The following is a 13,212-nucleotide window of genomic DNA, read 5'->3' as shown; positions in this document are numbered from 1 at the left end:
ACAACACCAGCAATTTTCAGTCATCTGTTCAGTGATTTGTGAATTCTCTAAGTGTGAATTTCCGTTTCTTGAACGGCCGTAACCTGGACGCGAAGGGGTCTATATCCCAGAATGCTGAATTGATAGTTCTGACCTTTCAAACATGTTTCAGGTAATTGACACAATATTGTATTCCCACGTACAGTACTGATCAATGAAATATTGCCATTTATCGGCAGGATTAAAAATGGTACGTTTCAGGCTAAACAAACCACGTTAATCCAAGACACGGACCCTGAAGTCAATTGCATTATAGCGAAAACTGCTGAAAATGGAGCAGTAGTTTTGTCAATTGACAGGTAGGTGCTCCGAAAAAACAATAAACTACTTTGAATAGTGCACTTGTTCACGGGAGCTAAATCTGAATTACACTTAATTATCCATGGGCCAGAATTCGTAATATATTTAATGAAGTCAATATTAAATAATAAAATTGATATTTATCTCGTGGTTCTTCACAAATACTAAGTAAACAGTATATTTTGTTATATCCCAAATATGGGATAATATGGGATTCATCAATCGAAAGAACAACTGTCATAAAGGTTTTGTTTACGACACTCTATAAAATTTACTTTAATATTTTGCACTCTTTATTTTTGCACTATATGGCTTTAATTTATTACTACGCAATTTGTCTCTACGTTGCTACTTCATAAATTGAAGAACGCTCTGCTTCCCCAGCGAATGGCGTTTTATACTTAGTGTGTAAACTCTCTGTTTCTATTGACGGGACTCCCTGTCAATCAGAGTCCGACGCAGGGCATTGGCTGGCGCTGCCTGAGCTCCCGGGCGGATCTGTCTGCCTCGGTAAAATCATCCAGAAAGAAGGAGACGGCTGAGAGCATCGATATGGTAAATAATCGCGTTACTCGTGAACAATAATAATTTAGATATGATGAGTTAATTTAATTTAATTTCAATGTTCCAGATACTCTGCCATCGCAATGGAAGAAACATGATGTGTAGACAAGATTGTGATCTTTCTTCGGAATATTTTTTTTAGATGATATTTTTTCAGTTATCTCCCCCACTCCGCCCCCTTCTCATTACCGCAATGTCCGTTAGTTGGGAAAAGAATCCTGTTTGTTAGCTGGGAAAGGGATCGCGCTGGTGAATTCCTCAGAGCGATGATGATGGAGAATTGGCATCGGTGTTTGTAAATATGCGTGTTGCTGTATTGGCTACTTGCAGCACTCACCACGGAGGAGGAGGAGGAGGAGGAGGAGGAGGAGGAGGAGGCAGTTCTTCATGGCTTCCTCGGCAACTATTGACACACACGCACTGTTCTGCTATACTTCACAAATATGCTTTAAGACAGTTAAAATGATGACGTCAGTTCATAAAAACAAGATCACATATTTGCATTTTTTCTTATTTATAGTATGGTTTCGTGAATCACGCATTGGAATTATTAATACAGCGCAATTATGGCCCTTTGGTGTGGGAAAATATCAAGTAAGTGAAACATGCATCTATGTTAAAATTGCATATCTTAAAAAATGAAATTACTTCAGCTTCGCATTACGTTAAATGAGTTCTACGGCTTCGAAATTAATTTGACCCGGAGTCTGAAATAATAACAATAATCGATAAGCATCCGTCCTCAGCAGCAGTGGAAAGTCCTGCGCATACCCGCTGTCGGTCGGGGTCTAGGGTAGGACATTTTATTCTGTAGTGACACAGAGAAATACGTGAACCTGCCCTCAGTTCTGTGTGTATTTGGTCATCAAAAACCTTGTGTTAACAGCTACAGTAGATTTTAATTGACATCAAATAACCAGCCATTTTCTGCCGGCGAGTTTGCAATATTTATTCCTAAAACTCTCTTTAAAACGTGTTGTAGAAGACACAAGGATTAAATCATGCCAGAACAGCGATAAATTGGCTAAGATTTACCTTTCCAGTTTGACATCAATGTGTATAACCAGCTAGTATGGAAGCGTTTACTTTTTAACGTCCAAATATACTCACGATTTCAAAGTGCAGTTTAGATAAACCATTAAATAAAAAGGCTTTTGTTTATTTCGCCTTATCCAATGTTATTTCAAATTTGCTAAAAATTGATATGTATCTGTGGCCGTATTGCCTGAATGACCTGGAGAGCTATGTTGGCTGGAGTCAGGGCTTTGTGCTTTGGCTCCTGGTAGGGTCAACCGGGCCACGCAGGTCAAAGGGCAGAGGCCAGACTCAGAGTGGTCCACTGGCCCCCCAGGTTCGTGGTTCAGCTCAGGGCTAACAATCTAGACTATCAAACATTTCTTTTTCAGAAACAGCAATGAAGAATCCTCCTATGTCTGCGTGTGATGGTCTGACAGAGATGGAGGACTCTCATTGCTGCCCTGAGTGCCATTGGCGTAATGGGCAATAAGTATCTGAATTGTATAGTTAATGGAATTTCTTTAGTTTGCTATTAACAGATATTATGTCATGATATTTATAAATTGCAATGTTAAATCTTCTTTAATTGATAGATTATTGCCTTTTATCACTGATAATTCCAGTGTGCATTTTCCTTTTAAAATGCCGATCAATAACAGCCGCAGAACCACACCAATAATGATGTATTTATTTGCCAGTAGATGCTGTTGCCAACATTGGTGGAGAGCAAAGCCGGCAAGATAGAGATATTTGGAGTTCATTTTGGCTGTTACTTACTGCCTTTTGCTGATTGGGGCGAGTCAGGAGTATGACATTAGTGATTATTATTAATTTGTATGAAAGAAATTTCTGTGGGAGTCATTATCAAAGAGAGTGAGTTTGTTGAATGCCTATGAGATGGCTTTACATTTACATTGTATCAGGTATTATAACTAATCTAGAGATGATTTAAAGTATACGGGAGGATGTGCGTGGGTTATCGTGGATCAGGATCGAACAAAATCTGAAGTTCTCTTACTAAGTAAGTTGGAACAGGTACATCTGGTATTATTTAGCTTCAGTTAGCCAAATGTTTGTCTTAGTATATAGTATATATTTTACCTTTCTATGCATATAAAACACTTAAGAACGTATGTTTCAGCGCTGGGCTGGGGAACGGAAGTTCCCGAGTTCGATCCAGTGACAGACCACTTTCGAGTGCACTCTCCATTCGTGCCGGGTTGATGTGGAGGATCAAAAACTCAAAACCCCAAAACCCAATAATTAAACCACTGTGTTGCTTAGTAATAATTGTAGCTTTCATCAGGGCAGGGCCTTTCTCACTTTATTCTTTAAAATTGTTCGGATCGTTGACCAACGTAGCCTAACGCTTTTCCAATGACTGATGGCCGATTGCTTTATTATTTCCACTTTATTTTCAATCGTGATCGTGATTATTTTCGTGAACAGAAACACTGTGGATTCAGAGCTCTGACGCTGGGTCCTAATGTCCACCGCACTGAGACACGTTAAATAAGATCTGGGGTTCCGCTGGGTCTAGGGAGGCTAGAGAGGCTATGTGGGTGGAATTGAGGAATGGGAAAGGTGTAGTAACACTTATAGGGGTATATTATAGACCACCTAATGGGGAGCGAGAATTGGAGGAGCAAATTTGCAAGGAGATAGCAAATACTTGTAGTAAGCACAGGGTTGTGATTGTGGGAGATTTTAATTTTCCACACATAGACTGGGAAGCCCATACTGTAAAAGAGATGGATGGTTTGGAGTTTGTAAAATGTGCGCAGGATAGTTTTTTGCAGCAATACATGGAGGTACCGACTAGAGAAGGGGCAGTGTTGGATCTTCTGTTAGGGAATGAAATAGGTCAGGTGACGGAGGTATGTGTTGGGGAGCACTTTGGGTCCAGTGATCACAATGCCATTAGTTTCAATATAATAATGGAGAAGGATAGGACTGGACCCAGGGTTGAGATTTTTGATTGGAGAAAGGCTAACATTGAGGAGATGCGAAGGATTTAGGAGTGGATTGGGACAATTTGTTTTCTGGGAAGGATGTAATAGAGAAATGGAGGTCATTTAAAGGTGAAATTTTGAGGGTACAGAATCTTTATGTTCCTGTTAGGTTGAAAGGAAAGGTTAAAAGTTTGAGAGAGCCATGGTTTTCAAGGGATATTGGAAACTTGGTTAGAAAAAAGAGAGATATCTACAATAAATATAGGCAGCATGGAGTAAATGAGGTGCTTGAGGAATATAAAGAATGTAAGAAGAATCTTAAGAAAGAAATTAGAAAAGCTGAAAGAAGATAGGAGGTTGCTTTGGCAAGTAGGGTGAAAATAAATCCGAAGGGTTTCTACAGTTATATTAATAGCAAAAGGATAGTGAGGGATAGAATTGGTCCCTTAGAGAATCAGAGTGGACAGCTATGTGTGGAGCTGAAAGAGATGGGGGAGATTTTGAACAATTTCTTTTCTTCGGTATTCACTAAGGAGAAGGATATTGAATTGTGTAAGGTAAGGGAAACAATTAGGGAAGTTATGGAAACTATGACGATTAAAGAGGAAGAAGTACTGGCGCTTTTAAGGAATATAAAAGTGGATAAATCTCTGGGTCCTGACAGGATATTCCCTAGGACCTTGAGGGAAGTTAGTGTAGAAATAGTAGGGAGAAACGGGGATGGTGCTGGAGGACTGGCGTATTGCTCACGTGGTTCCATTATTTAAAAAGGGTTTTAAGAGTAAACCTAGCAATTATAGGCCTATCAGTTTAACGTCAGTGGTGGGTAAATTAATGGAAAGTATTCTTAGAGATGGTATTCTCTAAGATATTCTCTAATATTCTCAGATATGTAATTATCTGGATAGACAGGGTCTAATTAGGAACAGTCAGCATGGATTTGTGTGTGGAAGATCATGTTTGACAAATCTTATTGGATTTTTTGAAGAGGTTACGAGGAAAGTTGACGAGGGTAAAGCAGTGGATGTTGACTATGTGGACTTCAGTAAGGCCTTTGACAAGGTTCCGCATGGAAGATTAGTTAGGAAGGTTCAATCGTTAGGTATTAATATTGAAGTAGTAAAATGGCTTCAACAGTGGCTGGATGGGAGATGCCAGAGTGTAGTGGTGGATAACTGTTTGTCAGGTTGGAGGCCGGTGATTAGTGGTGTGCCTCAGGGATCTGTAGTGGGTCCAATGTTGTTTGTCATTTACATTAATGATCTGGATGATGGGGTGGTAAATTGGATTAGTAAGTATGCAGATGATACTAAGGTAGGTGGCATTGTGGATAATGAAGTAGGTTTTCAAAGCTTGCAGAGAGATTTAGTCCAGTTAGAAGAGTGGGCTGAACGATGGCAGATGGAGTTTAATGCTGATAAGTGTGAGGTGCTACATTTTGGTAGGAATAATCCAAATAGGACATACATGGTAAATGGTAGGGCATTGAAGAATGCAGTAGAACCGAGTGATCCTGGAATAATGGTGTATAGTTCTCTGAAGGTGGAATCTCATGTGGATAGGGTGGTGAAGAAAGCTTTTGGTATGCTGGCCTTTATAAATCAGAGCATTGAGTATAGGAGTTGGGATGTAATGTTAAAATTGTACAAGGCATTGGTAAGGCCGAATTTGGAGTATTGTGTACAGTTCTGGTCACGGAATTATAGGAAAGATATCATCAAAATAGAGAGACTACAGAGAAGATTTACTAGAATGTTACCTGGGTTTCAGCACCTAAATTACAGGGAAAGGTTGAACAAGTTAGGTCTTTATTCTTTGGAATGTAGAAGGTTGAGGGAGGACTTGATAGAGGTATTTAAAATTATGAGGGGGATAGATAGAGTTGACGTGGATAGGGTTTTTCCATTGAGAGTAGGGGAGATTCAAACAAGAGGACATGAGTTGAGAGTTAGCGGGCTAAAGTTTATGGGTAACACAAGAGGGAATTTCTTTACTCGGAGAGTGGTAGCTGTGGAACGAGCTTGCAGTAGAAGTGGTAGAGGCAGGTTCAGTATTGTCATTTAAAGTAAAATTGGATAGGTATATGGACAGGAAAGGAATGGAGGGTTATGGGCTGAGTGCGGGCCAGTGGGACTAGGTGAGAGTAAGCGTTCAGCACGGACTAGAAGGGCCGAGATGGCCTGTTTCAGTGCTGTTATGGTTATATGGGTCCTAAGGTCCACCACATTGAGCAGGTTGAATAAGGGACTTGAACATCTGCGTTTTTTGGTATCCGCGAGAGGTCCTGGAACCAATCCCTCGCGGATCAGGAGGGCTGACTGTACAGCCCAAGAGCTGCCAGACGATCCTTATATGGTAACCCTCTCATTCCTGGAATTATTCTCCTGAATCTTCTCTGAACCCTTTCCAATGTCAGTATATCCTTTCTAAAATAAGGAACCCAAAACTGCACATAATATTCCAAATGTGGTCTCACAAGTGCCTTATAGAGCCTCATCCCAGCTCTTATATTCTATACCTCTAGAAATGAATGCCGACATTGCATTCCCCTTCTTCACAACCAACTCAACCTGGAGGTTAACCTGTAGGGTATCTTGCACAAGGACTCCCAAGTCTCTTTGCATCTCTGCATTTTGAATTCTCTCCCCATCTAAGTAGTCTGCCCATTTATTTCTTCCACCAAAGTATTTCATTTGCCACTTATTTGCCCATCTCTCTGCAGGCTCTCTGTTTCCTCAACACTACCCGCTCCTCCACCTATCTTTGTATCATTGGCAAACTTAACCACAAATCCATTAATACCGTAGTCCAAATTATTGACATACATTGTAAAAAGTAACGGTCTCAACACTGGCCCCTGTGGAACTCCATTGGTAACCGGCAGCCATCCAGAATAGGATTCCTTTATTCCCACTCTCTGTTTTCTGTTGACCAGCCAATGTCCACCCATGCTAGTAACTTCCCTGTAATTCCATGGGTTCTTAACTTGCCAAGCAGCCTCATGTGTGGCATCTTGTCAAAGGCTTTCTGAAAATCGAAGTATACCATGTCTACTGAATTTCCTTTGTCTACCCTGCTTGTAATTTCCTCAAAGAATTGCAGTAGGTTTGTCAGGCAGGATCTTCCTTTCAGGAAACCATGTTGGCTTTGGCCTATCTTGTCATGTGCCTCCAGGTACGCCCAGACCAGATGAACTGCACCCTAGGGTTCTGAAAGAATTAGTGATAGAGATTGTGCAGGCATTAGTAATGATCTTTCAAAAACCATTGGACTCTGGCATGGTGCCAGAGGACTGGAAAATTGCAAATGTCGCTCCACCCTTTAAGAAAGGAGGAAGGTAGCAGAAAGGAAATTATAGACCAATTAGCCTGACTTCATTGGTTGGGAAGGTGTTGGAATCAATTGTTAAGGATAAGGCTATGGAGTACTTGATGAAACAGGACAAGGTAGGACAAAGACAGCATGGTTTCCTTAGATGTTTCCCATGGTAGGGGAGTCTAGGACAAGGGGGCACAGCCTCAGGATAGAGGGGGCATCCATATAAAACAGAGATGTGGAGAAATTTCTTTGGCCAGACGGTGGTAAATTTGTGGAATTTGTTACCACAGGCAGCTATACAGGCCAGGTCTTTGGGTATGTTTAAGGAAGAGCTTGATAGGTTCTTGATTGGACATGGCATCGAAGGTTACGGGGAGAATGCTGGGAAGTGGAACTGGGGGGGGGGGGGAATCAGCCATGATTGAATGGCGAAGTAGACTCAATGGCGTGAATGGCCTAATTCTGCCCCTATGTCTTATGTTTTTATGGTCTTATTATTTGGGTTGAAGTTTTAACGGTTTGGTTAATGGACAGTATTTTGAACTTGTTACACAGTGATTGTAAAAACCTGAAACAAAAAGAGCATTACTAGTGTAACCCTCAGGTTCAGTGAGCTGCGTTAGTCTAGGGGAAGACGCACTCTGGCCTGCCAAACTTGTGAAATCTCGTTTGTATGGATGTTGCGTGATGTTTTCCCCTGTTACAAATCAGTACCACGAAATAACAGACAGTACACCATATGCAATTAAACGATTTAGCTTTATAATTCTTAATTTGACTAGAAGGTTAGTAAAGAGAACAAAAAGAAAAGGGCATATTTTAATGAAACACTCTAATGCGTATGTTGGAGCTCATGACTTTCCCGTCTGTTCGTTCTCCATCGATTTCCCCCGGGCATCGTCAACTCCTGGCCCCATTCCATGTCCACTCAGTCCTGCAGTCTATAACCTCTTCGTTCTGGCTTCTTCTCTATCTTCCGCCGAACAAAAGCCCGTGAATCCCTCGTTCTCAGGCATATAAGAAAGAAAACCACTCCCCTCATTGGACGCTGCCCATTCCAAAGCCCCCATTATCTCTTGTCATAACCCAAACACTGCAGCTACAGAGAAACCATTACAGTAGCAGTGAACCTTTTCCCAGGGTGTTACACTAGAAATGCCAGCAATCTTGGTAGCATCTGGAAGAGAGATAAACTGTTTTAATGTTACATACGGATGACTTTACAGCAGAATTGTCTGGTGAAGAATCAGAGGTGGACTGTATAAGTTGTAGGAGGTAGCTTGAGTAGGATTGGTGCAAGAACTTTCCATGTGACCCACAGAGTCAGGCAGATCTTGGATACACATGAGTGCCCATTATTAAAATTTTGATTATGGAGGTGAGTTGAGGAGAAGTTATGTATGAAGAGTACAGGAAGGGGACTGGTTGGACCTTTGTTCAAAGTAGAAGCAAGTGTCCTTCAACTATCCTGGTGTGAAATGGAGGGAGTTGAGGAATTATATGAACTGGGGTCAGATTGCAAACCAGGAAAATCCCCATTGTCCTGAGACGTCTGCATGTGCATGAATGACAGTGGTAATTAATATTCAATCTATGGTATCTGGAGTGTTGGTGTGAATATCCATGTGTTTGAAAGTTATATGTAACTAAAAGGAAGCATTGTCAACCCAAAGTTTTGAAGTAAACAATTTCATTGCAGCTATTGAAGCTCTGTTGTGTTACCGTTGATCTTAAGGGTATATCAAGCGATGCACTTTGAGTTTTTGAGCCTTTTTCTAAGAGAGTCTCCAGCATGGTTCCTTGCTTTCGTGCTGAATAAGGACCTGTATCACCAGCTTCATTGTCTCCCAGTGACCTTGTTCTCAGTCACAACAGTAATAACATTGGGTAACATCAGACAGGCAAAAGCAATCAGTTTTCTTTAAAATATTTGATTAAACCATAAGAATGAGAATCGGTATAGTTCAGAATCAGAATCTGAATAGTTCCTGCATTTTATGATTTTATTTTGTTTTCTGCTTCTACATTTTCTTTGCTGTTTGACATTTATTTCCACGGTGGATCTTCCATTTTATTCTCTGAAACCGCTATGAATTAACTGTGTAGCCATCTTCCTCTTTTGCAGCTTCTACCTATTAACTATAGAATGAAAAAACTGCTGGCCATGTAAGGTAGTGGCTCACACAACATTATTTCAGCTCCAGGTGTTGGAGTCTAGAGTTCAGTCCCTGCACCCTCCATAAGGTATCTGGACATCGTCCCTGTCGAATGCGTGGGTTTTCTCCTTACACCTTCCAAAGATGTACTGGTTAGTAGTTAATTGGTCATTGTAAATTGTCCTTTGATTAGGTTAGGGTCAAATAAGGGGTTGCTGGGGGTTGCGGGACTGCTCGGCTCGAAGGGCCAGAAGGGCCTATTCTGTGTTGTATCACTAAATAAGTAAATAAAATGATTTGAAAAACTGCCCATCTTTTAAGCAGCCATGAAGTCATCCACATATGGTGTAAGAACAGAGTGCCATATTGGAATGAACCCATCCAGTTTATTTCTGATTAATTAGATCATTAAGTCAAAACAGTACCTCCCTGGGAATCCTCATTATTGGAGCCAATTAACCATGAAGTCATTTACACCAGTCTTTGAAAATCTGTGCCAGTTTCATTCCCGTTTGCTTTCAGCAACTTAGATTAATTATACCAGTGGGAAAGTGTCAAAATTTGTGCACATTCACAAAATGCTGGAGGAACTCTGCAAGTCAGACATCATCTATGGAGGGGAATAAACAGTTAACATTTTGGGCCTAGATCATTCCTCAGGCCTGATAAATGTTTCGGTCCAAAATGTCAACTGTTTATTCCTCTCCATAGATTCTGCCTGACTTGCTGAGTTCCTCCAGCATTTTGTGTGTGTCGCTCAAGATTTCCAGCATCTGAGGGATCTTTTGTGTTTATTTGTGCACATCCTTCCCTTTTGAATGATTACAAGTGCAGTCGGCCCTCCTTATCCGCGAGGGATTGGTTTCTGGACCCCTCGCGGATACCAAAAAACGTGGATGCTCAGGTCCCTTATTTAACCTGTCTCAGTGCGGTGGACTTTAGGACCCAGCAGAACCCCGAACCTTATATAACCAGTCTAAGTGCGGTGCTCTTTAGGACCCAGCGGAGCTCTGAATCCGCACTGTTTCTGTTCACAAAAATGATCATGATCACGAGTGAAAATAAAGTGGAAATAATAAAGCGATCGGAAAGAGGTGAAATGCCATCGGTCATTGGAAAAGCATTAGGCTACGTCAGTCAACAATTGGAACAATTTTAAAGGATAAAGTGAGAAAGGCCCTGCCCCGATCAAAGCTACAATTATTACTAAGCAATGCAGTGGTTTAATTATTGAAATACATACGTTTCTTAAGTGCTTTATTGCATAGAAAGGTAAAATATATATTATATACTAAGGCAAATGTTTGAATAACTGATGATAAATAATACTGGATGTACCTGTTCTGATACTTAGTAAGAGAACGTCCGTTTTTTTCGATCCCGATCCACGATAACCCATGCACATCCTCCCGTATACTTTAAATCATCTCTAGATTACTTATAATACCTAATACAATGTAAATGCTATGCAAATAGTTGTTGTACTGCATTGTTTAGGGAATAATGACAAGAAAAAAAAGTCTGCACATGTTCAAACTGCAAGTGCTGGAGAGAGAACTTCCGAGTTTTCTTGATTCGCGGTTGGTTGAATTCGCGCATGCAGAACTTGTGGATAAGGAGGGCTGACTGTAGTGATATTTTGCTACTGATTTCTTTATTCCTGAAACTTTCTGATCGTTACTTCAAAGTGCATAGTAACAACGGTTCGTTCTCTATGGATTTCCACAGGAGTTCTCGTCAAGAGATTCACGGAAGTCCTGAAAATAAAAGCATAAGCAGCAAAGGAAGAAGACTGTGTGAACTTCTGCAGAAACTCATTGTATCATATTTTCTCATTCTGCTTTCTTGTTGTAGAAAAGAAGCACAGGTGGATGTAGAAGGACAGTTTTTGGTACGGATTATTTATGACGATTCTAAAACATATGATTTAATCAGTGCAGCAAGCAAAGTCCTAAGTAAGTAGTTTTTTTTCACTTCAGTGACTTTTGGTAATAGAACTATGGATGGATCATTTGTTTTCCACAAAGTAAACTATTAAATGTCTTTATCATGAGATCCACAGCCTGTTTTGATTTTGTTATCAAGTAGTTTCATTTCACTCAATTGCTTTGATTCATGAAGATCAGCTTTTTCCTCTGCACATGTGAGTGCAGAGATTTTGAGTGTGATAGTGATGTTGCCCCAGTATTCTAGGCATGAGCGTGTGGCTGGAGGAAAATACACGGATTATCACATCTCTCTGATTGTAACCTTGCAGAACATAGCTCTTTAGAAAGGTTAAGATAGCAAGTGTCCCCATTAAATGCCTGTTCGCATGACTATATCTGTTGCAACTGTGGAGCCTGATATGGCACTTCCACCCAAGTAGGACATGTCAGAAGGATCTTCAGGGTAGCACCCATTTTGGATAACTTCCAAATCCTTCAGCATGAGTAGTTTGAGTGACACTTTCAATGAATGTTGCTAGAAAACAAGAAACGTTATGGAAGTATGATTGCCAAACCCAGTCCTGCCTTGGTAATGTTCCAGTGATTGAGTTTGATGTTAACACAGGTTTGTCTAAACTGGAAAAGCTTTCAAATATGTTTCATGAGATGAAGTACCTGGTTCTTTTTCCAGCGTGACATAATGCAACCTGGATATCATTGCAAAGGTATTCCACTTGAATTAAAAATCAGGTCTCAATTGCATAGCATTGGGGGCTAATAATATGGTGCACTATTTAATTCAAGACAGTTCTATTTTTTTCATTTTTACTATAAAAAGGAATGATATCCTATATCCCCATTCTATAATTCTTCTCCATTTATCCAGTTTTTGCATACTCTTTGCAACATTTTCATTTTCCCACTTACAGTCTCTGTATCATCAGCAAAGATGAAAATTTTAACATGTCTTTCATCTGTGAAGAGTTGAGTACACTTCAGTATCAATGACAACGTGGTGCAACCGGGGGAGCTATTTCTTATAACCCAGTGACACGTGTTCAGTCTTGACCTCTGATGTTCGATGGGCCGGATGGCCTACTCCTGCTCCTATTTCTTGTACTGTCTTTGCCTTTTGGAGTTGGCATTTTCCATCTGGAACTGTGTCGGCTTCCTTCAGGAGATGCCTCTTGCATCCCTTTGCTGCTCGCATCCCAGTCCTCTGGCTTATTAATCTTTCTAATATTGTACGAAGGGGGTATTTTTCAAAGCTCTATAGACAATGTAAGGACCTCTTGGGTTATATTGAAAAAAGGGTGGAAGTTTACAATTAAGACACTGTGCAGCATCCATCATCAGGGATCCTCACCATCCAGGACATGCTCTCTTCTCGCTGCTGCCATTAGGAAGAAGGTACAGGAGCCTCAGGGATCACACCACCAGGTCCAGGAACAGTTATTACCCCTCAGTCATCAGGATCTCGAACCAGAGGGCATACCTTCATTCAACTTCACTTGCCCCACCACTGAACTGCTCCACAACCAATGGACTCACTTTCAAGGACTCTTCATCTCATGTTCTCAATATTGTTGTTTTGTTTGCCCTGTTGGGTGCTGTTTTTCTTTGATTTTGTTGTTTTTCTTGGATTTACTGTGTATGGCCACATGAAGCTGAATCTCAGGGTTGTATATAATGACAGATATCTACTTTGATAATAAATTTACATTGAACTTTGAGAGAAATCCTACCAGAAATTGTGGACAGTTAACAACATGTAATCTTTACTTTATTGCAGTCTAATAATGAAGTATAATACATAGGGTGGTGGGGTGGAGATAGGTCTCTACCAATGGAGGTGCAAGGTGCTTCTTCCCTCTGTTACCCTGCAGATCACCCTTGGGCAAGGTGTAGCACTTGCTTAGCATGACCCCCCTCCCCCCG

General features: G+C 40.8%; 1 protein-coding gene across 1 annotated transcript in view; it reads left to right on the top strand.

Annotated features, from left to right (window-relative positions):
* The first annotated feature begins 754 nt into the window (after window positions 1-754).
* gucy1b1 (guanylate cyclase 1 soluble subunit beta 1) overlaps window positions 755-13,212 on the top strand; it is a 38,180-nt gene continuing 25,722 nt past the window's right edge. The window contains exons 1-3 of the mRNA XM_073043038.1: window positions 755-894; window positions 1,424-1,497; window positions 11,201-11,301. Of these exons, the coding sequence (XP_072899139.1) occupies window positions 892-894; window positions 1,424-1,497; window positions 11,201-11,301 (178 nt within the window). The 5' untranslated portion in view covers window positions 755-891. The remainder of the gene's footprint in view (window positions 895-1,423; window positions 1,498-11,200; window positions 11,302-13,212) is intronic.

Source organism: Hemitrygon akajei, chromosome 4, assembly GCF_048418815.1.
Source record: "Hemitrygon akajei chromosome 4, sHemAka1.3, whole genome shotgun sequence".
NCBI classification, from domain to species: domain Eukaryota; kingdom Metazoa; phylum Chordata; class Chondrichthyes; order Myliobatiformes; family Dasyatidae; genus Hemitrygon; species Hemitrygon akajei.
Note: the sequence above shows the minus strand (reverse complement) of the source record. Positions and strands in the feature narration are given on the sequence as shown.